This window comes from Cibotium barometz, chromosome 28 (assembly GCF_041138505.1).
Source record: "Cibotium barometz isolate CiBa-2024 chromosome 28, ASM4113850v1, whole genome shotgun sequence".
Lineage (NCBI taxonomy): Eukaryota > Viridiplantae > Streptophyta > Polypodiopsida > Cyatheales > Cibotiaceae > Cibotium > Cibotium barometz.
This window is the reverse complement of record NC_141073.1, coordinates 21,089,986-21,115,027: the sequence shown is the minus strand read 5'-3', so window position 1 is coordinate 21,115,027 and position 25,042 is coordinate 21,089,986. Positions and strand designations below refer to the sequence as shown.

At 43.1% G+C, this 25,042-nt stretch overlaps 1 protein-coding gene across 1 annotated transcript in view; it reads right to left on the bottom strand.

The window, feature by feature from the left end:
• LOC147622643 (putative glycosyltransferase) overlaps positions 1 to 16,267 on the bottom strand; it is a 29,251-nt gene extending 12,984 nt beyond the window's left edge. Inside the window, exons 1-10 of the mRNA XM_086822188.1 lie at positions 16,093 to 16,267; positions 15,062 to 15,172; positions 6,797 to 6,855; positions 6,547 to 6,689; positions 6,065 to 6,262; positions 2,049 to 2,248; positions 1,775 to 1,874; positions 1,207 to 1,698; positions 860 to 982; positions 186 to 269 (exon numbers count right to left, since the gene is read on the bottom strand). Coding sequence (XP_086678314.1) covers positions 186 to 269; positions 860 to 982; positions 1,207 to 1,698; positions 1,775 to 1,874; positions 2,049 to 2,248; positions 6,065 to 6,262; positions 6,547 to 6,689; positions 6,797 to 6,855; positions 15,062 to 15,172; positions 16,093 to 16,220 — 1,638 coding nt within the window. The 5' untranslated portion in view covers positions 16,221 to 16,267. The remainder of the gene's footprint in view (positions 1 to 185; positions 270 to 859; positions 983 to 1,206; positions 1,699 to 1,774; positions 1,875 to 2,048; positions 2,249 to 6,064; positions 6,263 to 6,546; positions 6,690 to 6,796; positions 6,856 to 15,061; positions 15,173 to 16,092) is intronic.
• Positions 16,268 to 25,042: the final 8,775 nt, after the last annotated feature.

Sequence of the window (25,042 nt, the reverse complement as noted above, 5' to 3'; positions counted from 1 at the left end):
ACACACACAGCACACTTACACACTCCAGAAACACATGGTAGTAGATTACAATGGAGGCATGTCTAACCTATCTTAAAACAACAAAAATTTTGCCAACTAAATTCCATAAGCAAATCCCCATTAGGCTCTACTCAAAAAAGCATAGAATTAGGGAAAAGAATTGAAGGTAAGAAAATCAATTATACCTCAGAAGACACACCATCAATAGCTTTGCCTTCACTTGCTTCATCAAGACATAATTTTACCACATAGCATCCAACAAGAAAGACCTGGAATGCCATTTTTCCCCTTAAAATAGTCAAAAATGAAAAGTACTTCTCATATACATACCACTGACAGAATCATGCATTTCACAGGTGAAACACAAGCTGTGAAAACATACAGAAAAGAAAAAAAAACAATTATGTTTCCTGAAAGCAACGCTAATCCTCAAGTTAATCCCTAATATGTAATTAAATATGTCCAAAAAGTTTAAGTATGCAGACACTGCTTTCAAATCATGAACAAAGTATTGTGAAGTGTCATCTTTGGTCCCATCGACCCAATGATAATCAACCGCACTATCATCCAGATCATCTGTGTTAAGACTATGGAGTATGCCAACGGGCTTGTAGTCCAGCGGCATGTATTTGTGCCTCTCGACTGGGAGGTCAGGGGTTCAAACCCCACTGAAGGCACCTCATTGGTGGTGGCTCAATGGGGCCACACGGATGCACTTACGGGCAGGCAAAAAAGCACCGACCAGCAGTGGAATGGTTAACTATTAGTAAGATCTACTGAATGGGGGGACAAAAAGAGTATGGAGTATGCAGATACTGTTTTCAAATCATAAGTAAAGTAATGTGAGGTGTAGCCTTACTGGATTGCTTCCATTCCCGACAGGTAACTGCTCGGCTTCTGTAGGAAGAGGAAGACCATGTGCATCACATATTGATATGACCCTTTCCAGCCAACTTTTGGCATTAAGCACAATGCAGGCACCCTTGGCTCCCAAAACATTGACACAACAGATTAACCCAATCAGAAATCTTGGCACACGAAAGTTCAAAAACTCAAAGAACAATAAATGATGTTTGACTGGCTCAAAAAACAGGTGGCGGCCTGTGCAGGGGGTTGGGGGGTGACTGTGTGTGTAAAGGAGGGGGGGGGGGGGGGGGGGGGGGGGTTGTTGTTGGTCTGCTGCTTAATAACCATAGTGTTACATACCTTCCAAGTCTGTTGCCTTAAGTCCGGCCTTGTGAGCCACAATCTTTGCAACCATTTACGCAACAATTGTGACCTTAAGAAGCCACTTTTCACTGAATTAGACAGGAAATGATTTGAGTGTTGGTCCACAAAGGAGGCCAAAAACTCAACAGTGAAGTTCCAATCACTTTGATGGGCACCTATCACAATTGTCTCATCAGCTTCTTTGATGTACCCCTTCGAAACCGAATCAATTACTGCAGAAGCATGCTCTTGCAAAGCAAGTCTTCCTGCACGAGCAACCCCTCTGTGGCGATAACCAGGGGTCAAGTCAAGACAGACAAGCTCTAAGTTGGTAGAGTTTACAAAGTTTTGGGTTATGGCCACAGAGGTATCAAGGTTCAGAACACAATGCCACCAGCCACTAGGCACGAATATAGTTTCCCCAGGAACCTGAATGCACTCCAAAGGCTTATCTTCATCTTTCAGGGCTGGATACACATCCAACCACCACTGCGACCATCAAAAAATATAGTGAGAAAACTGGTTAGCCAGAATGATGCCAGACTACCAGAGTAGCTGTACGCACCTGGAGAGATGAAGGGCTATCAACATCCACGTCACCATCTTCTTCATCTGCATGTACAATGACGGAAGGAGGAACCTGTCCAGGAGGGTACAAAGCCCATCTGAAAATGTATCCAAAAGCAAGCAGTTGAGTATAGTTTGTGAATGTATGCATGTCTCTATAAGCATGTCATTACGATCTTTCTTGCATGTTCTATAAACGCATCACATCTCTATATTATGAAACTTTTATACCTATACCTATAGAAAACAATGGTCGTGTGCTATGATCTTACCTCTTCCGCCCTCTAAGCAAGGTATTCCATGCACTTGTCAAAGCTGGATCAACATGCCATGATGCACCTGACCGAGCGGGACCAATAACCAACCATCTGAATGGAGGACGCTCTGGATCATCCATGAGACTCAAAAGATCCTCTTTAAAGATGTTTGGCACTTGATAATCTTGGATCAAGTCTGGAGCAACTTCACCAAACTGCATCAGAACACCAATCTCTTTATAAGCAACTCGAAAATTTTTGTACCCAAGTATGAACCTTAAACATGTTTCTTGCTCACCGACCACCATGCTCACACTTATGCTGCACCAATTTCACAGGGTCATGACACTACCGAATTTTGGTTAATTCAAGCATGCAGTGGATGAGAAGGGAGCCTGGCTGGATTCCAATGTGTTTGAGAGAGGTCTTGAAAGTAATCTTTTAAAGTAACCTAGTGTAATATATTAGAGTTAACAGCTCGACCTGTGTGTGCTTGTATGACAGTTTCCCTGCTATGAAGTTTACAATTGCACACAAGAGAATTAATGATGATAATCCCATGTGTGGACAACTCCAAGTGTGAAGGGGACAAAGAGAATTAAAGTTTAAAGGTTTTATAACTTTTGGTGGCCCCTAGGCTAATTTTGGAGGCCTAAACCACTTTTGGAGAGTGGGGGCTAGCACGCCTCTCTCTCTCTCTCTCTCTCATGCTTTTTGGAAAAAGGTGGCTGGCGGGCTGCGCTTCTGGCTATCTCATGCTTTTTGGGAAGGACTGCTGGTGGGCTGCGCTACAGAGAATACAGGCGCAGCTGAATACCTTCTTACGCATGCTTTTTGGAGAGTAAAGGCTGGCTGCTGGGCTGCGCTACAGAACAGAGACACAGGTGCTGAACCTTTCTCTCTCTCTTTGGTTTTCGGAGGGCTGGCTGGCTGCTGTGCTGCAGTGTATACAGGCACCTACTGAATACTCTCTTCTTTGCTTTTGGCAAGAAGCTGACTGTCAGCTGAACTGCTGTTCATACAAACAGTGCTGGACATAGAAGCGTGGACTGTAGGAGTGAATACAGGGCTGGACAGCAGGTTCACCCACAGGTGTGCTCTCTCTCGGCTGCAAGACAAGAGGGCACGACTGAACGGGGCTTTTCCTCGCGCCTCTTCTCTCTTGTGAAAAGCAACACAAGGACTGTAAGTTTCTCTCTCTCTTTGTGAGCAGGTGGAACTACAGGAGGTGTCATATTGAGTCTCTCTTTTCACTGGCTCGTGACTGTTACGGAGTTGATCTCTCTGGCCCTTTGTGAGAGGAAGGGTTTGGCAGTTCAGAGTGTGGAAACAGGGCAAGTTTGTGGACTGATTTGAAAGAGTTTGTGGACTGTTTTCATGGCTGAGTTTGTGGCTATGTGCATGGTTCAGTCAGATGCATATTCAAGGCCTCATGGATGCACTGTCTTAGCAGATTAGAGGAGATAACAGTGTGGTGTTTTTGGGGCACAATTTGAATAAAGAAATACCGAAAGGGGCTCCAAGCTTTGGGGCCAACAAGTGTCGTTCTCTTTCATGTGTTGGAGCACTCTAGCTCCCATATATTTGTTTTATTGGCTGGACTACAATTGGATTGGGTGACTGCTAGTCTACCGCACTTTGGTTTATACTAGAGGCCGGTTTCAAGGTTCCGTTGCCGGGACCATCACCAACTTTCTTAAGGGGGTGAGCTCGTGGTTGTCTCGAGGAAAGCCATTGCTAAAAATTTCAGCAAGATGTCTGACTCTGAAGATGACTATGATTATGATGATGAGGAAGAGCAGGAGACCACTCCTGAGAGGACTGAATCTGAGGATGTACTTGCAGGAGAACAGGCTGTAGAAGATGCACGTTATCAGGATGTAACGCAGCCAAAAGACATGCCAAGTAAAGAGGAAGATGATGCCCAGTTTAAAGCCCATTTGGCAGGGGCAGTGGATGTGCTTATGCAACTCACGCAAAGTGAGAAGTTTGCTGAATTTATGAGGGCCCCTTCTGAGCCTAAGAAGAAGAAGAAGAAGAAGAAGAAGAAGAAGGTGCGTTCTAGGAACCCACCTCAGGGCAATATTGGTGCCTTTCCACAGACAACATCCTGCATACATGCTCTCTTACACACCCTCTCTCACCCTCAGATCACATGTTTCAAGCATGCATGACAGATGACTGAAAAAAGCACAATACCTTTTCAACGGAGATCAAAACCCTAGCAAATACCACAAGGAAAATACCTGGGATTCCCAACATACTTGCGAGACATGCAAACCTTGCTTTTCCGCCTCCGTGTTCAGGTTCACTCTGATACCGATGGTAAGATTCCCAAGATCACCAAGCAACAAGATCAGTACCAGATAGAAGGGGTGCACAATAGCTCACCTCCCAACCGAATGTCCGTGTCCGCTACAGACCACCCTCCAGCCCATAGGCTAAGATTCTACCGTGGCCTTAGTCCCACTAGGCTTTCCAGCCTCCCACCACACTCGCAAGAGAGCTCAAGAGTACAATACCTAATCAATAGGCTCACCCCACTTATAGCGCCATAAGTCAACCTATAAATAGCTGACAATAACAGCTTATAACTTATGGGATCCTCTATTCAATCCTTAGCCCATGTTATTCTAGCCTGTTTCACTAATCCTCAGGGTCCCCTAACCCAAGATTAGACTCTCTAACCATGTGGTTAGCATCAAGTACGTAACAGGGGCATCCTAGATAACATCTTCACTTTTTGGGAGGCAATTGCCACGGCCCACCTCCAACAAGAGGATATTGTTAGCATATATCATCCCCTGTTGGTGGCTATTTTGGTGTCTACAGGTGCCCTTCCCATGCTCAAGAACCCCGCCATAAGAGTTTCCCTGGAGCTTCAAATGTTGAAGCTCAGTGCCGCTGTGACTCCATGGGATGGCTACAACACACACATTGTGCCGGCTGTCCTCAAGTGCTGACAGCAGGCTGCGGTGAGCTAATTGCCAAAGGAAGAGTGTGATCTTCCTTGGCCGATAGCTGTCTAAAAGGCACTTCCAAAAAATCTCGGAGGAAGTGGGGAGAGATGCCCTGAGAGGACCAATGAGCTGCCGCTGTTGGGGCACCATTAATCTCACAAATCTCGATCCTCCGATCCATCCTATGGCTGTTTGATTTTTAACTAATAGAAGGATCTCTTTTCCCAAAAAAAAAACTATGATAAGTTTATTTCATATCGGATGGGCCATATGCATGTCTTCTTCTTAGTTAAGAGGAACCATAGCCTCCCTTGTCTTGATGAAAATGGAAGCTATATGACTGGCATATAGTACACCATATGTGTAGGTAGAAGGGCCGTACCTCGGGACTCTAGAGTCAGCTAAAAGCTCTACATGTTTAATAGCTTGCTTTTTCATCTGGAAAAGTAAAACCGGTGATGCCATGTGCCCGTTTATCCACTGATTAGGAAGATTTGGAATTGTCCGTTTTGGATCCATATCTCTGTTGGGCTGTGATTTAAAAACTGACTAGTACTGAATTCTAATTTTGGTGTTTTGCCACCCTACTTGCTAGAAATAGATGTCCTCGGTGCGCTTGCTTTTGAAAGAATCTCAGGTTAAGGCCTGGTTTAAGAAATCAGAACTTTAACTTGTAGACCATCTTTAGCTGTTAATGACTACTAAGCCTCCCCCAAATCTACCCCAGGCACACTACAGCTTGCATGCTTTAAGTAAGAGCCCATCCAAACCCCTTTCCTATGACTGCTCCGCTACTTAAAGAGACCAAGTTGACTATTCATGCCAATGAAATATCCATTCAAATTCGATTAAAGTAAGAACTTTTTATTGATGGTAAAACCAATAACTAAGCTCAGTATCTCTTTTAAGCAGAATTGAACATAGCTTTCTTCTAGAAAATCTTGATAGTGTGTGCATAAACAAAAACCTATGTAACATGCCGTTACGTTCAAAACGAGATTTGAGCAATTAAGGTTACATCAATGTGATCATAAAAGTAGACAAGCTCAAAAAAGTCTCATGTCTACCTGCCTTCGAATCAAAAATGTATAGGGGGTCCTCATCATGTTGTTGGCTCATGTATGAAACATAGTCTTCAAAACACATAAGGACCTTCTTCTCATCATTTTGTGCAACTTTAAATACACACTTTCCGTAATTCTTCACCAAGTAATCAATGCTCCATTTTTGCATGGCCGGCCACTTGTCCACCAAGCCATCTAGCAGGAGCTGAAATGTCAAAATACTGCTTTAGTGTATATTGCAATGTCAAAAACAAAGTGATTTTAAACTTGACAGTCCCCACTTGTGGGACAGACAACATTGCCCATCCATTTCTGACCGCAGGTGGCCAAGATGGGGCTGTGCAGACGGTTCTGTCTACAGCCCAAAGGACTTTTACGCAACAAGACTATGGGCGATACCCAATTAGAAAAGTGGCATATATTTGCACCACATAGTTCCTAAGGCTTGCGCTCAATTAATAAAAGAAGGTGGTGGGGTTATAACTGCACCGGCTTTTTTCCATCATAATCAGACGCAAACTCCTCCAAAGACAGCCCATGTCTTCTATCTATCATCCCACCATCAGCTCCAAAATATGACAGATTCACATTGCAGCGATACCATTGTCTATACAGAAAGAGAGATGAAAACCCTGCAATATCCTCAACGCATATCAGCAAGAGCAAAAACCATCTCAATACAAAAGACTTGCTCGTACTTTTACCAAAGACAAGAGCTGTGAAGCTTATAATGACATGCCTTCAAAGTGAAGCTTAGTATTGCTGAATGCATGGCCACTTCGCTGGACATTGTGGAGCCTGTAGGAAAGCATTGTTGAGAAGAAAATGTGATTAAGATAGGGAGCAAAATAATATGACAACAATTTATGATAAGGTTGGCCCCATTAAACAATGGTTTCATTAGTACTCAAATTGTGAAGGCTCAGTATTGCAAAGATCAGATGCTTATCACTGATTAACGGTTGGCAGCTTAGAGTAAGACCCTGTGTTCATTCATTGCAAGGGTGTACACCTTTTTTTTTGTGCAAGATGAATGGCATCACGCACGATCAAAACTCATTCTAAATAGTTGCCAAGTGTGCTCTAAGAAAGTAAACCTACAGTATCTCATAATAGCGCCAAATGAGACATTTTTCCCCGCGGTTCCACATACACCAATTGGATTTGGGGAGAATGTTGTCATCGGAGTGTTAGCAGCCAGCAGACATGAGAGGGCCGACACCAAAGGAGAATCAAAGATAGTAGCCACAATCTGTGTGAAAACATGCCATTTTATCCAGCCCAAAAGGGTATTTTTTGGGTATTTTTGGTATTTAATTTGTCTTTTCTGTTGGCCGACAGTTTACCCTGACCGACCAGCAGTCCTTCAAGCATATAAAAGAAACTCAACATTATTCACTAGAAAACACATCACAACCCGGAGTCTTTCTGCAGCCGCTGCTCCTTCATCTTCCGGCAGTGCATCGTTACCTTCTGCTGCTGCTGGTGTTGTCGCATCTTCCAGCTGCGCATCCTCTTCTACTGCTGCTACAGGCCAATTATCTTCTCCGGCTGCTGCTACAGGCTGAGCATCCTCTCTACTACATTCAGTGCTTACATCAGCGTTTTACTTCAGCACATCATCAGTGCTTACATCAGTGTTTTACTTCAGCACATTATCAGTGCTTACATCAGCGTTTTACATCAGCAGATCATCACTGCTTACATCAGCATTTACATCAGCAGATCATCAATGCTTACATCAACACATCAGCATTTTCTCCACAGCTCATGGGACAGCAGCGCCTCTCTGTTCCTTGACCTCGACATCGGGACGGCAGCCCTCTCTGCTCATTTCTTCAGGACAGCAGCCTACTATCTACATTGGATTGTGGCCTTCTCCACCCTCTGCATTATCTCGGGACAGCAGCCCTCTCTACTCCTTCGGGAGCTCTTGTACTGGATTTTATCATATATACACTCACTCATTGCATGCTGTGTTGATTTGCTCTGATCTCTCATACTTTTGCTCCTTTCATCCTTTTGCCCTCACATGGTATCAGAGCTATCGTGAGCAAAAGGATTGAAGACCTTGAGAGCACACAGCATGGATCGTCTACCCACGATTCCGGAGGACCAGCCTTTCTTACCAAATATTCTCCTTATTCAGATATAGATCACATGGAGGATGGGACTCCTTATTCACTGGAGAGCCCCGTTCGAGGTCTTTCATTGGGAGACCACCAGCCCATTTTCACTTACTCACCCTCTACACCCTTGGCATCTCGTCTTTCTTCTCCGAGCTTATCAGACGTCACTTCCAGAGGAGGATTCATGCCTACAGCCTGTGTGCTAGTACTGGACCTAGGTATTCAGCCTCATCTGGAGAGCCCTGCTACTCAGTCTAGCCGACAGCCTGGACTTCGGTATGGGACTTTTTCTCAGGAAGGACAGGTACCTCCTCGGTCGTTCAGAGATCCATGATCCATCATCATCAACCCTGCCGGTGACGCGTCAGGTTCGTATGTGCCTTTGACTGCTTATGTTCCTAATTCTACCTGGGTGTCTTCTTCTATAGCACAGGTTCAACATATGGTACCATCAACTACCCTCAATCCCTGGAATTATGTGAACCCAAATAGAGGAGGGTCTAGGAGTACAATTCACTCCCAGACTTCTGGTGTTCAAGAAGGTAACATTGTTTTCTCTTCTGGTTCACCCAAATAGAGGAGGGTCTAGGAGTACAATTCACTCCCACACTTCTGGTGTTCAAGAAGGTAACATTGTTTTCTCTTCTGGTTCACCTTCTATTCCTGCTCCTAATGTGTTTTGGAATGCTGCTCACCCTCGAGCACAAAACTCTCCCAACCAACCCATGTCTTTTCCTCCTAGTGTTGGCGTGAAATTATTACCAACTGCACCCCCATTGGGTCCTGCGTATGGGTTTTACCAAACACAGGCATCTATCAGCATTATGCCTTCTAGCACTGCGGTGCCACCCACCATTCCGGGGCATCGGGTGGTTTACCAACCCATCTCTGGCACTAATGCTTTTCCTGCTTATGTGCCCACTCAAGGATTTGTGCCTCAGCCACGTATTCCACCTATGCCGAGTGCCCAACCTTATATTCCATCTTATGGAGTACCCTCGCCAGGTCCTACACCTATGCCTGGTATTAGTGGATTTTCTGGAGTTCCTCCTCACCCTTTACACTCCGGATATGGGTACCAGCCATCGTGGACTCCCTCACCTCCTTCCTTTCACGTCTCTATGTCCAGAAATGCCTTCACATAAAAGACTCGTTTCAATGGGTCTAATTACACCACCTGGGCTAATCTTATGGAACAAGTTTTCACTTCCCAAGGTTCCTAGAACCTGGTGACGGGACTTGAACCAAAACCCCACTCCTCACTAGCACCTCCTAACGTCATCCGCTATTGGGAGGCTAGGAATGCCACTGCCATAGTGGAGCTCATGCAAGGCCGTCTGCCGGAGTTTCGTTCACAACTCTAGCAATCCCCCTATGTCTCTGACAGATGGGCACACCTTGCAGAGAGAGATGCAGCACGTGATCGCACGCATCGCATTGATCTCGAACATCAAATCCAACTTTTCTCTATAAAAGAGAGTGATGACCTGACCGTGAAGGTTGCTGAATACCGACACCTTAACGCGGAGTACGCCACCACTGGCTCCGCCAAGAGACCAGGTTATCACTTTACTGAACAAGTTGCCTCCTAGTTTCTTTACTTTTGTCACACAGACCATTAGTCTAGAACCTATGCCTAACCTATATGAGTGTGAGTGCCAACTCTTGCGCTTCGCTCGGTCGCATGCCCAGTTTCATCCCAAGAAATCTTCCTCCTCTAGGGGCCCTTGTGTCCAATACCACCTCTACTCAAAAAGGGCAGCAAGGGAAGGGGAACAGCAACTCGGGTAATCAAGGCAAACCTCAAGGCAACAATACTGATCCAAAAAACCTTGCCTCAACACCCACTCCCTACTGGCAGAATATTCCCAAAAAGAATAGATTCTGCACTCATTGCCAAATGCCTAATCATGTTGATGATGAGTGTGGCATTACAGCCAAGGAAAATAGAGGTAACAACCCCACTAACTTGAATCGCCAAAACAACCAAGGTGGTAGTAATGCTCCTAATTGGCGGTCAAGAGGGGGTAATAATCCAGCACCTACTCTATAGGGTTCCCCCACACGAACCCGCAACAAGGCAATGGTACGAATTGGCCTAGATCATCTCCATGGCGACCCACTGGTCAAGTCGCTCAAGGCTCCCCGACCCAATCAGTTTCTTTTACCACCCCGAAAGAGATGTCTGATCGGTCATCTTACACCACATCCCGACCCTACGGCCAATGTCGCTCAGGTCACATTTGAGGTTGATTACTCTTCTAGATGGACGAAGAAACAACAACCTAGACGAGGCAGTCCACACGTGGAAGCGTCTGCCCTTGTTCGGATTTGTCAGTTACCTGATGATCGTTCTGTGCCTATCATCGAAGCCCACCCAACACTTCCCTGTGGCCATCCGGTCACTTGGGTAGTTGACAGTGGAGCTACACACTATATAGCACACAATGCTGACATTTTCATCTCTCAGCGACCTGCTAAGGGTGACGTTCGATGTGGCAACAACACACTGATGCCCATCAAATCTATTGGCACCGTTTTATTTGACACCAACACAGGCCCCAATCAGGCAACATTGGACAATGTCTATCTTGTTCCTAACTTGAGCCTCAATTTACTTCCTATATCCCAACTGACCCAACTTGATCGTGGAGTTTACTTCAACAAGCTAGTTGTAGAGGTAATTGATGAGACTACCGGTCTTGTTGCCCATGGCCAGGCACAAAAGGATGGCTTATACCAGATGTCTACTTTTTTATCTAAGCCATCTTCCGAGGATTCTGAGTTTCATCAGGTTCGTGCCTATGTGACCAAAGCTCCTTCGGACATTGAACGACTATGGCACTTTCGCTATGGTCACCTGCCCTATGACACTCTATGAATTGTCTCGAGACCAGTTAGTTGAAGGCATACCCAGCCTCAAACTGGCAAAGGATGTCTACTAGCCATGTCAAATGGGTAAGCAACATCGTTCACCGTTCCCACATCATGCTACTCATCGTGCTCAGAGTATCCCCAAGTTGATTCATTTCGACTTGAGTGAGCAATCCCCAACCTCCTCCTTGAATGGGTCTCTCTACCACATACTAATTGTTGATGATTATTTGAGGTACATGTGGGTGTATTTCCTAAAGCATAAATCAGATGCCTTCCAATACTTTTCCACGTGGGTTCGGTTAGTCACTAATCAAATGGGCATCTCAATTGGGATTGCTCACAGTGACAATGGTGGTGAGTTTATCTCCCATCAATTTACTGAGTTCTTGTAAGAACAGGGCATTCAACACCAACTCACCTCCACAAACTCCCCCCCACAAAATGGAGTGGTCAAGCGCAAGAGGCACGCTCCATGCTTTTTGCAGCTAAGTTCCCTAAACGCCTTTGGTCAGAATCGGTCAACACTACGGTGTACCTTCTGAACCATTGCCCCACGGTCGTCGTTCCTCACAGGACCCCATTTGAGGCATTTTATGGCGAAAAAACGACTGTTTCCCATTTCCATGTCTTTGGGTGTCGTGTGTACACTCACACTTCGAATGACACAAGGGGCAAGCTTGAGCCAAGGAGTGAGTTGCTCATTTTTGTGGACTACTCTTCTAAATCAAAGGCTTACAAAGTTTTCGATCCAAGATCGAACAAAGTCTTTGTTCGTCGAGACATTGTCTTTGATGAGCGGGATTTACTTCATCTTCCGCTGCCCATACCAACTGAACGAGAATCTCCGACTATGCCACATGAACCCAATCAGTCAACTATAACTCCACCTCTTGAGGAGCCTTCCTTCTCCCGACAGCCACCCAAGGACCCTTAACCCTGCTGATACCAACAGACCATGCGTAATTCTGGCATGCTTCCCCATGCTACCGCTTTAGACGGTCCTCGTCAGTCCACCAGGCTCACTCCTCATGCCTCATTTACCTCTGTTTTCTCCGTAGACTATGTCCAGCCTGGAAACAAGCTATGGAACAAGAACTTGAAAGCATTGATTGTAATGGCACGTGGTCCGTTGTGGATCGCCCTCATCATAAGGTCATTGGAACCAAATGGATCTTTCGCACCAAACTTAAAGCCGATGGTACCTTGGACAAATACAAAGGCCGGCTTGTGGTGCAAGGTTTTTGCCAAAAAGAAGGCATTGACTTCGACGAGACCTTCGCACCTACCACTCGAATGATGACAATCCATCTCTTACTCAAAGAAGGCATTGACTTCGATGAGACCTTCGCACCTACCACTCAAATGACAACAATCCGTCTTACTCAATCTGGCCGCACACCACACATGGCCAGTCTATCAGATGGATGTCAAGCGTGCCTTCCTCATTGGGATTGTCAAGGAAAAGGTATATGTTGACCAACCTCCGGGTTTCCCGCTCCATGGGTATGAGGACAAAGTCTTCCACCTACATATAGCTCTTTATGGGCTTAAGCAAGCCCCCTAAGCGTCGTATCATCGCATCGATAAATTTTTTCACATCCAAGGTTTTCAACCATCTCACTGTGATCCCAATATCTATATCCACACAGATCAGGGGATGGTTTGCTACCTAGTACTGTATGTCAATGACCTCATCATTTCTCGTTCACATCAAGCCAAAGTGGCTGATATCATGGCACAGCTGAGACGAACTTTTGAGATGACTGATCTTGATCTTCTCTCATATTTTCTTGGCATGGAGGTGGTCCAACATCCTGATGGTATTTTTGTGTCCCAACAAAAGTATTGTCTTCAACTCATTACTTCCTACTTTCCTGATGGTGCTATCCCTGTGGCTAACCCATTGGATCCAACTATCAAAGGAAGAGGACTCACCTCCACATGAAGAGCGAGCCTACCGCCAAGTGGTTGGGAAACTCAGATGGCTAACAAATTCTCGACCTGACATTTCCTATTGCACATCCATTTTAAGTAAGTATTTCAATGCTCCTAAGGGGCCACATTGGAGTTCAGCAACAATGAGGGCTGTTCACTATCTAGCAAGTACCTATATGTTTGCACTTCACCACGGCCGTGGGATCACCCTACATGGTTACACGGACTCCGACTGGACCGGTGATTTCAATTCCCGACGTTCTCATGGTGGTTATTTGTACTCCCTCGGATCTGCCCCTTTCTCTTGGTCTAGCAAGAAGCAGGATACCATTGCAGGTTCTTCCCCATTGACACCACTTCTACCATCTTCGTCGACAATCAGAGTGCAATTGCCCTTGCTGGCAATCCTATTTTCTCTAACCATACCAAGCATGTGGGTGTCCATTTTCATTGTACCAGGGAAGAGGTTGAGCTTGGTACCATCAGACTTCAGTACATTCCTACAGCGAACAACCATGCAGACATCCTTACAAAGTCCGTCAACCGGCCCATCCTCGAGCATCTTCACGAACGGATCGGCATCAGTCCTCCACCATCACCCTCCGAATATTGAGAGGGGGATCTTCCTCTCCTTTCAGATTTTTTATCATTGTTGTATCGGGCACATGAGTCAGTGAAAACCCCATAAGGGCACAGCTCATGTGAAAACCCACTGTATTGCATTTACCATCTTGCATTCCCTGTGCATAGCATTCTGTTTTTTGTGTTTGGGGCGCATGTGTGAATGAAAACCCAAAAATGGGCACTCATGCATGTGAAAACCTCTTGCATTGTGGCATTGATCTAGTACCGCCCAAGCTCACGGTTCTACACCATCGACAAAGCAACGCCCCATTCCTCTTCATGATCCTCTTCGAACCCCTTTTTTTCATCTTCTCTCGCAGTCCCCTTTTGGCCTGAGAGGGAGTGTGTGAAAACATGCCATTTTATCCAGCCCAAAAGGGTATTTTTTGGGTATTTTTGGTATTTAATTTGTCTTTGCTGCTGGCCGACAGTTTAACCTGACCGACCAGCAGTTCTTCAAGCATATAAAAGAAACTCAACATTATTCACTTGAAAACACATCACAACCCAGAGTCTTGCTGCAGCCGGTGCTCCTTCATCTTCAGGCAGTGCATCGTTACCTTCTGCTGCTGCTGGTGTTGTCGCATCTTCCGGCTGCGCATCCTCTTCTACTGCTGCTACAGGCCGATTATCTTCTCCAGCTGCTGCTACAGGCTGAGCATCCTCTCTGCTACATTCAGTGCTTACATCAGCGTTTTACTTCAGCACATCATCAGTGCTTACATCAGCGTTTTACATCAGCAGATCATCACTGCTTACATCAGCAGATCATCAGTGCTTACATCAGCACATCAGCGTTTTCTCGACAGCTCATGGGACAGCAGCCCCTCTCTACTCCTTGACCTTGACATCGGGATGGCATCCCTCTCTTGCTCATTTCTTCAGGACAGCGGACAGCAGCCTACCATCTGCCTTGGATTCTCCACCCTCTGCATTATCATGGGACAGCAGCCCTCTCTGCTCCTTCGGAGTCTCAAACTGAGCTCTTGTATTGGATTTTATCATATATACACTCACTCACTGCATTCTGTGTTGATTTGCTCTAATCTCTCATACTTTTGGTCCTTTCGTCCTTTTGCCCTCACACGATCATGCAAAGATTTCATGATGCACCATGGCCCACTCATCATGACCCGGAAACTCTTATTGGAGTGGCTAAGGAGCATGTATATTCATGTGTCTTATCTCACAAAGCCACATGCCTTTCTTCCATGCCACCCTTGTATCTAGATTTTATGGTCAACTATTTTCAGCATCTATGATGAAGTAGTCAGTAAGTTTACTTTCTTTATGTTTTCATTTCTTTAACAAAGAGCATTGAAATGTTTCCTTGCCTCTTTCTGACCTAAGTGACACCTACAGTTAAGACATGTGAAAGCATGTTAACATAATTTACTGATTGCAGAATAATAAAATGTAGTTTGAAAGTTTGCACTCACCTTTTCAAAGCAGTATGCTTCCAGCTACCAGTGTATCTAAGTAATCCCTCATGACCTTGCAAGCACAGCTTCATCCATAATGGATCTTCATTGCAAAATATGTAGAAGACGCTGCATTGACCAACACCAATAACTCTTTTCATATGTGTAGGCAATATTTCCACTGGCCCAAAATGCTAAATGATGTTGGGATTCCCCAAAAAAATCAAGATCACAGAACAAAAGATACAGGATGCAAAAGTGGAATAACCATCTAGCACTGGTAACATGTGAATTCTAAATCTAACATGACATATAAACAGACACCACGAGACCCCAATATACTCAAAATATGTTATTGAGTCATTTACACATAAGTAATCATGCTGTTTCTTTATCCTCTTTTGTGCTGAGCAATATAAAAGCATGAAAAGCCTTTCATTGTACTACAGCACATGGCTTTGATGCGCCTTTATGTCCATAGTGTCCAAGTAAATGCTTTGATCAAGTTTCGCCACAACAGCAGCCCGATTTCAAAATCATTGGTCAATCCGCCGATGTCTAGGTGCCCGTTCGATGAGCGTTGTCTAGATATTATTGGCCAGTATCAACATGACGTTGATGTCTACCTATGATTGACCCATGCCATTGATGTCTATATATGATTAATCCACATCAACATGACTTTGATGTTGAAATGTGATTGGACTATATCAACTTGGGGATTTTTTTTCCCTCTTTGGGTAGATCCTTCTGTAGTTACCCACCTGGAGGCGGCTAGGTCTTTCTGCCATGCGTTATAGCAACCACAAGTTGTAATGGGGGCCTGCGGGATTTGACTTCATCAGGACCTCCCCTCCACGTCACAAGCCTACACCGCTGGGCTGCGTGCCAGTTAATAACTTGGCGATTTCAGCATTGAATGCCCAGCAAAATTGACACTGCTTGCAAACTAAGGTTGGAAACCTCCTGCCTTTGGTGCATGCTAATATGCAGATAGGTACTGTAGTATGAAAATCGAGATCTGAATTACGTGAAAAGAAGGCGCCCACCTGCTGACACAAGAGAGGATTGCCAAGTCTTTAGCTGCGAGGAGCTCCAGGACGTAGCTGATGAGCTCATCAGAGAGCGTATGAAAACGGCCAAGGGCGAGCGCCCTGCGATCGCCAGGCTTCTCCATCACCGTGTTTCGATCATCCAACAATTCGAAACAAGAAGCCCAACGTTGTACCGCGTAGAACACGCGTACCATATGGTGTATACACACTTGGATGCCATGGACGGACGAAATGCTATACGGCGCCCAAAAGTTCCATCTGGCCGACCTTTGGAAAAGGAATGTCTCTGGCATTCCGATTTTATTTTATTGAAAATGACAAAATGTTTTAACATGGTTTTGTGTTTGTGAGGTTCCTCTAGCCTCGAGGCTTCCCCCCCATACAGGGAAGTGGATGACTATTTTGGAACCCATATGCAATCCCCATTCACATCTTTTGAAGCGGCAAGGAAGAGGTTGTGGGGGCTACCAAAACATGTTCCCCACCTCTTCTAGGCTTACTGTGTGACAGCAATTTCACTATAAGAAAAGCCTAAAAAGGGCGCCAGTGTTTTGTCCACCCTTCCATTGAGAGGCTTTAAGGGTGGCACCAATCTTGGAGGTATAACCATGCTTTGATTCTAATGGGAGAATTCAATATGTTGGAGGACAAGAAAAGGGGGAGGGGGAGGGGGAGGGGGAGGGAGGGAGGGTCTTCTATGACTAATTCTGGAATTAAAAAAGCTAAGAGGAGTTAACTAGTAGGAGAGGCCTCCTTGATGGATTGAAACTTGGGGAGTGGAGAGATCAGAGAGGCCATACCTATTTGATCCTATCACTACATCAAAATGAAAAAACAAACCAACAAGAAGTCACACCCCTAAGGGTGTGGTTTATGTTTCCCACTCTAAAGGACTTTGAGCTAAGACAAACTCTCATCCATTACCATAAAATTTGAGCAAATAATATACATCGGTAATAATCAATGGAAATGTAAACTTTTTGTAATTTATGCCAATGTGCTCTAGGACACAATTATCCTCAAAGGGAGTGGATAGAAGCTACCCACCACTTGACAAATTTAATAACAATGTCAAAAATGGTGACAAATGCCACTTTGTGATGAAAAAGAACTAGTTTGTGTTGTTAATTCCCATTAAGTTAAAGCCTTGCCTTGATAACAACCCATTCTCTCCCTCAACTGTCTTCATTGTCGCCAATGCCCTCAAGTCTTCAAAACCCTACTTCCCCAAAGTCTTGCTAAGTGAAGCAAACCTTCCAGCATGATGCCAACACTCCCTTCCATGACACCTTATCAACAAACAACCACCATTAATCAACAAACAACCACCATTAATCAACAATAATGTTTGCATAAGTGTCTACTAGAAATTCAAGGCTTCTACAATGGCAACACAATGATTTGGTTTCCCAAATGTAAGGCCCCAAGATATCACCATCTCCACAAAGCTCATAAAAATATACTCCAAAAGCTTGGATGATGTAGAAAACTAAGGAAATGCAAGCAGACCACTCCTAGGATTACACCGAAATGCAAAGGATAAGGGATAGAGAAAGTTAGATCTACCTCGTACTCCTTAGTACATCTCTTAAAAAAATTTGCCATTACCACAAAGCTCATAGAAATACACTCCAAAATCTTGGATGGTGTAGAATACTAAGGAAATGCAAGTAGGCCACTCCTAGACCACAAAAACCTCTGGATGGAATCAATGCAAGCAGCTTGAAAGGATTCATTCACTTATCTAAGCCATTGATGGAGGACACATCAAAGGTTGCAACTCAAGCTTTAACATGGCTACATACTTATCACATGATCCAAATTTGAGTCATCCAACATGTTAACTCGATAATAAAGAACCTATGCTACCTTATTCTCTAAGTTGTCTCTCTAAGTTATCTTTATCTTGTGATAGTACAGCTAGTAAACCCTATATAATTTTCTACATCAAGGGTGGACCGACATAGATGAAACCCTTCTTCTATCCAACCCACTATGGGACTTGGTACTAATATACTAACATGCATATATTTTCTACATCAAGGGTGGACCGACTTAGATGAAACCCTTCGTCTATCCAACCCACTATGGGACTCGTCGGTACTAATATACTAACATGCATATATTTTGGAAATGGAACCAAGTCTTAAATAAAATAAAAGTAATTACAAGGATCACAAAATGTAACAAAAGTCCACAATGCCACAACTAGTCCTTCGCCAACCATTGCTTTTAAATGGGTACACTCTTAATAAGTAACCATTGCTTTAAAACCGGTACACTCTTAATAAGCAACCGTTGATTTAAAATGGGCACACTCTTAATATAAGTAACCATTGCTTTAAAATGGGTACACTCTTGATAAGTAACCATAAGAACCTATTTTTAAAATAGGTACACACTCTTCATAAGTAACCATAAGAACCTATCTTGAATAATGGGGTACCACAAGAACCTACTTACTTTCTTGGAACTATAAGAAACTATCTTGAATAATGGGATAGCACAAGAACCTACTTACTTGCTTGGGAAAAAAGGAAAACTATCATGGGAGTACAAAAGCACCTTTATCCACCAATAACAACAAAGTACACAAGCACCTCATAATAGTAGCTCTTCATTGAGACAACCTCCTTTTCAATAACTGCAACAAGAAGGGTCACCATAAGCAAATCCTTCTCTACTTTTAGATCTAACACCAAACAATTAGTTGCACAAGCAAAGGATCCTACACCCTCATCTACATATGAAGCTATAAATCTTCATAAAAAACCACTAACATGAGCTACAACAATTAAAGGAGAAGAAAAAGTCAATTATTCATATAAAATATCCAAAAAGGAGTAGTCTGAAGATATCCAATAAGTGAGAGAAATGGTCATAACAACCAACATGGAGTAGTCTAAAGATATCCAAAAAGTGAGAGAAATGGTCATAATAGCCCAACATGGAGTAGCCTAAAGATATACAACAAACTATTATCTTCAATAACAAGTGAGAGGAGATCAAAGGACCCATTTTGGTATGATCAAACCAAAATGAGTGTAAACTCATGCCCAATTGGACCCAATTGTAACCCAATAAACTTTATTGTGCCAATATTAGACCCAATAAGAGTCTAATTGAGTTGGACCCAATAAGAGTCTAATTAATGGTGGTAAATTGAGTTAAAATTTGGCTCTAAGGAGGATCAAAACACAATAGAAATGTCATGATCACTAATGAAGTTAATTAGTATTAACCAAAATTAAACAAAGACGATGGACTCAAACAAGGGCAACTTCATTGCAAAATCAACACGCAATCAAACTCCATGAATATATCCATCAAATCTCCACAAAACACTCCACCTCCCTATGATTCTTTGAATCACATGATTCTCTCACCTAGAGAAGAAGGATCCATTTTGGTACGATCAAACCAAAATGAGTGTAAATTCATGCCTAATTGGAGCCAATTATGACCCAATAAACCTAATTTAACCTAACTATACCAATATTAGACCCAATAAGAGTCTAATTAAGGGTAAATTAAGTTAAAATTTAGATATAAGGAGGATCAAAACATAATAGTAATGTCATGATCACTAATGAAGTTAATTAGTACATAATTAACCAAAATTAAAGAAAGATAATGGACTCAAACAAGGACCCAATTTCATTGTAAAATCAACATACAATCAACATGGGACAATGGTAATGGGTCTGCATTAATTTATAATTAGATGGTTGAGCATCTAGATACACTTTCATCTCTATAAATATGTCTATCAAATCTCCACAAACCACTCCATTGTGATTTTTTGAAGCACATGATTCTCTCACCTAAATTCACTCTACCTTGTTTTACCTTTTACAATGTCACCAAAAAATAACCTTTGGATAATTAACTTTCATTAATCCATAACATAATTAAATGGTTGAGCATCTAGATATAATTTCATCTCAATGCATATATCTATCGAATCTCCACCTCCTCCTTGTGATTCTATGAATCACATGATTCTTTCACCTAAATTCACTCTACCTTGTTTTATCTTTTAAAATGTCACCAAAAAATAACCTTTAGATAATCAACTTTTGCATACCCAATTGTGGCATCTTTTGGGACAACGGGAGTGGCAAAGGCTAGGTCTGAGAAGAGATGAAAGATATGAGGGGATCAAAAGAGGGGATATCAAGAGAGGTTAAGGGAGAGGGGAATTATTGGGTTGATGGTGGGCTTAATCCTTGGGGACATCAGAGGGTGCAGTAGAAGATTTAAGCTCTTTGAGGGGTAGCTCCAGGTCGGTAGGTATGGGGATTGCGACAGCTACCATTATCTTTTACGTTGAACTTGGATTAGCTAGCTTGGCATTAGGGAGTTTGATTTCTAATGGCTCGGCTAGAGTTTATGCCTTCACTCTCCATTTTCCTACCAACACTTCTTTGATAGTGTAGCTTTTCCTTTACTACTAGGGGCTAGAGGAGGAGTGGGCATTTCTACATTAAAACCCATATCCATGGGTTTCCTTTATAATATACTTGAGCCTAGAGAAGCTTTTTAGGGATCCAACAAGACTCCTACTTAGGGTGTGACGGGTTCTCCATTAATGATGCAACTACCGTTAATGTGTTGGGGAGACTTGTCTCTATAGCCCGTCCGACCACACCATCGTGAGGAGGGAACTACCACCAGCACAAAACAACAAATCAAAGCACCAGTCTACTTAGTTGATGTTCCCTGATTGTCAGCTGACATAGGCGGGATACTTGAGCACACTCCAAACTCTTCAAACTAATCATCCAGGTGACTACATCAATTGTCCTCCCAAATCATATCTGACCTCCCATATCTTTGATTTTCACTTACAAACCTGCAGCTGCCCTAGCTGACCACCACCAAATCATCTCTAACCTCCCATAGCTTTGATTTTCACTTACAAACCTGCAGCTGCCCTAGTTGACCACCACCAAAAACTCCTTATGCTGACACCAACTTATCAGATTCTTACTATACTTTGATTCAGATTCTGGCTGCTAATCCTAGCCAGAAGAAAGTCCTTTGAGCAACCCAAGATGTCCTCCAAACCCAACTAACTTTGAAATACTTTCCTAGGGCTTCACTAAGCCTATCAGCTGCCCTAGCTGACCACCACCAAAAACTCCTTATGCTGACACCAACTTATCAGATTCTTACTACACTTTGATTCAGATTCTGGCTGCTAATCCTGGCCAGAAGAAAGTCCTTTGAGCAACCCAAGATGTCCTCCAAACCCAACTAACTTTGAAATACTTTCCTAGGGCTTCACTAAGCCTATCAGCACACCCTTGTTGACTCCTTGCTGATTGGATTTTGACCTACTATCTGCCTTAGCTGACTTAGATCCGACTATTGTTGACTGACTGAACTTTTGACAATCAGCAGACCAAACCCTACAAACACTCCCCTTCAACTCAAAGAGGCTAGATCTACCCTCGTACACCCTCAACTGACCCCTATTAATCCTCAACTGATTAGGGCTGACACCTTTCTGACCTGAAACAGTCCTCGACTGCTGACACCTAGACCACTTCCAGTGCCCAACCTATCCAGCTAACTTCTAACTACTCTGTGATGGTCAGTCTCTAGAGTTCACAAAAGTGTTAAACAAGACAAGACCCACCTTTCAATAGCAATAGATGTCTAACTCAGATATTCAGCTCACTCAGCTGAATATCTGAGTCAACTGACTAACTAAGACAAAGTTAGCTGACTCAACTGACTTTGTCAGGTCTTACTGACTCAAAATCTAAGCTTTTTGGTTCAGACCTAGTTCACCAGACCGTAGAACCTCACTCACACATATATTCTCTCAATAATATCAAACAAGACAACAAAAGTAGAGCAAAATCCACTCATCCATCCAAAATAACATAAGGAACCTCTTGCATATAGATTATTAATAATGAGCTTGTCTCAACAACCTTGAGACCTGGGTTTCAAATAATAGAGAAAGAGAGCCTCAAGAAACAATGGAATACCAACAAAACTATCCAAAGCCTTTTCCTTCAATTCCCACAAAAACAAGTAACAAAGGGCTCTGCAACCACACCCTATAGGCCTTCATCCCCAACAACAGCAAGAGCAATTGAGCGAAGCCTTGGACCCACCCAAGTTCTAATAGAGATGTAGCTCATAGAGATCCTAGGGCACCAACCTCCTATAAGATCCTCTATCACCTCTTGCACTCTCTGCTCTGGTCAGAACCAAACTTCTCAATCAAATTCCATATCATCTACACAAAATCACCATACATCAGTAGCTTTCACAAAGGTCTAACATAAAAAAAGTCCCCTTGGCTCTCACACTCTCTTCTCAACTAATGCTCTCTCCAAATTCAACTATCTCCCTTCTTCTCAATGTTCTTCCCTTTCTTGCTTACAACAATGCACTTTTTTCTCTTACTCCACCATCACCACCCAATTCCATGCATCGCCTTCTCAATTTCGTCACAACTACCCCTAACTCTAGCTATCCATGTAGTAGTTCCACCTTCACTCACACAGGAGCTGATAACATCAATTCACTAGTTGTAGTAGGTGGCCATGCATCAGTCCACCTTCACTCACAGGAGCTGATAACATCAGTTCACTAGTTGTAGTAGGTGGCCATGCATCAGTCCTTATTCTCTAAGGTCCTACACACACACGACAATTTATTTTCAGTTTTGGGGTTTTGATGAATACTTGTATTGGGCATATTACTTGGGCACAAAAAATCATATCATAGTTTGCCCAACCCCCATGTTTAGAGTATTCATGCTCAACTACAACATGTTGGGCATATTACTTGGGCACAAAAAATCATATCATAATTTGCCCAACCCCCATGTTTAGAGTATTCATGCTCAACTACAACATGTTGGTCCACCAAAATAATCCTCAAAGAAAAGTACCAACTCAAAAAACAAGAATTTGCTGCATCAGGTCGATCATCTACATCGCTAGGTAGGTTGGTATCCAACATTTCTGAATCCTTCTGAATTGTCATAATTATGCACCAATATGGCTTTAGCCTATAACCATTAACTATTTTGGAATGTAGCTGATCATCCAAGTCAGCTAGTTGATAAGTACCATTCTCATATATATGTACATTCTGGAAGGGACCTTCCCACTAATCTAGAATTTGGTATGGAAGGTGTTGTCTAACTTCTTGTTGTACCCGAGCACCAGATCTCCTTCTTTGATACCTTTGTCCTTGATAGTCTGATTGAAATTCTCATTTCTCCGATTGCTTAATTAAATATAATGGTCCAAGGCTTCCTCTCTAGCTAGTTGCAACTCTTGAAGATCTTGCAACCTCTTTACATACTCATCTAAACCCCTTTCTTGATGTTTCAAAAGAAATTGTAAACTGGGAATCTCAACCTCTATAGGCATCATGGCCTCTTTCCCAAAAACAAGATGATAAGGTGAAAACTTTGTAGTTGATTTGATAGTTGTCCTGTAAGCCAATAGAGATGAGGAAATATGAAAATCCCATTGCTTGGGATGTTCTTCCAAACACTTAGTTAGCATAGTGCAAAACTCTCCATTGAATCTCTCTACTAGCCCATTGCATGGTGGATAGTAAGGAGGAGAGTACCTCTGTGTGATGTAATTTTTGCATGAGCTCTTATACAACCTCTCCTCTGAATCTAGGCCCCTGGTCTGTCAACAGCTCCAATGGCATGCCAAATCTGGCACATATGTCTTCAAATACAAATTTGGCTACCTCTTTATTACCAGTTATATTCTTCACACATCTAACTTCAGCCCATTTGGTGAAATAGTCTACTTCGGTCAAGATGTAGGTCTTGCCCCTAGCAGTAAGCCCAAAGGACCAATTGCATCCAATCCTCACTTTTCAAAAGCCCCATATGATACAATACTCTTTTGCACCTCATATTGTAAAACCTTTCTGCCTTGTTTCTAACAAGGCTCATAGCTCTTGCACCAGTGATAAACATCTCTTCTCAAACTAGGCCATAGCCGTCAAAATCTTCCTTAGTGTTAGCTTTAGGGTAAAATGCCCTCCATAGACCGCTATTGGTTGAAGATTAACTCACAAGCCCATCAACAAAATAGTTCTTACCCTTTTGCTTGTTGTTGGTTGTACTTGTAAGAAATTACAACTTGTGCATTACCCCCAATGTTAAAACTTCTTATTGTAATCCAATGTTACAATTGATGGCAATTGCCTTCCACCTATTATGTGCTCCTGTGACCTAGATCGTGTGACCATGCAAGACACTGAGATGGAGGACTATATACAAAGGGTGCACATAACAATGAAGGTAGATCTAAAAATTGATAAAATCCATAATAGAAGCTATCTAATCCTTATCTTTATAGTACCTCTGGGTGGTTGTATGTAAGTTCGGACTATGTCAACCACCCTACATTAGTCTGACTATGTCGGCTATGTTAGTCACCCTTAGTCCTGCATTTTTAGGATTTTACGTTTTAAGGGTTTTTTGCATTTTTAAGGGTTTTAATTATTTTAGGGTTTTTGCATTTTTAGGGTTTCTATGTCCTACTGCGCATTTTTAATGCCTCTTCTATCCACCATGTAGCACCACACATGGCTACACTTTCACCTATCCACATCTACCCACTACTATTGTGCTGCCTCTACCTGTCATACGTGTAGTTGCACGTTTTTTGCTACATAAGTTACGTGTTCTACTATCCATCACCATAAGATCATACATAAGCTACATTTTTTCCTCTGCTACATGTGCTATGTTTTCTCCTTCATCTATTATCAGCCCACCATGCCTACACTTGGATGCAACTTGAAGTAATCAATGCAAGCAAGAAAAGACTATTAATGCAAGAAGCAAAAGGAGGAGTTTTGGATCACCAAAATGCAAACATCTATATCTACATACGCTGATTAGAAAAACACAACTATCTACGATGGGAACATCTTTCTTTCC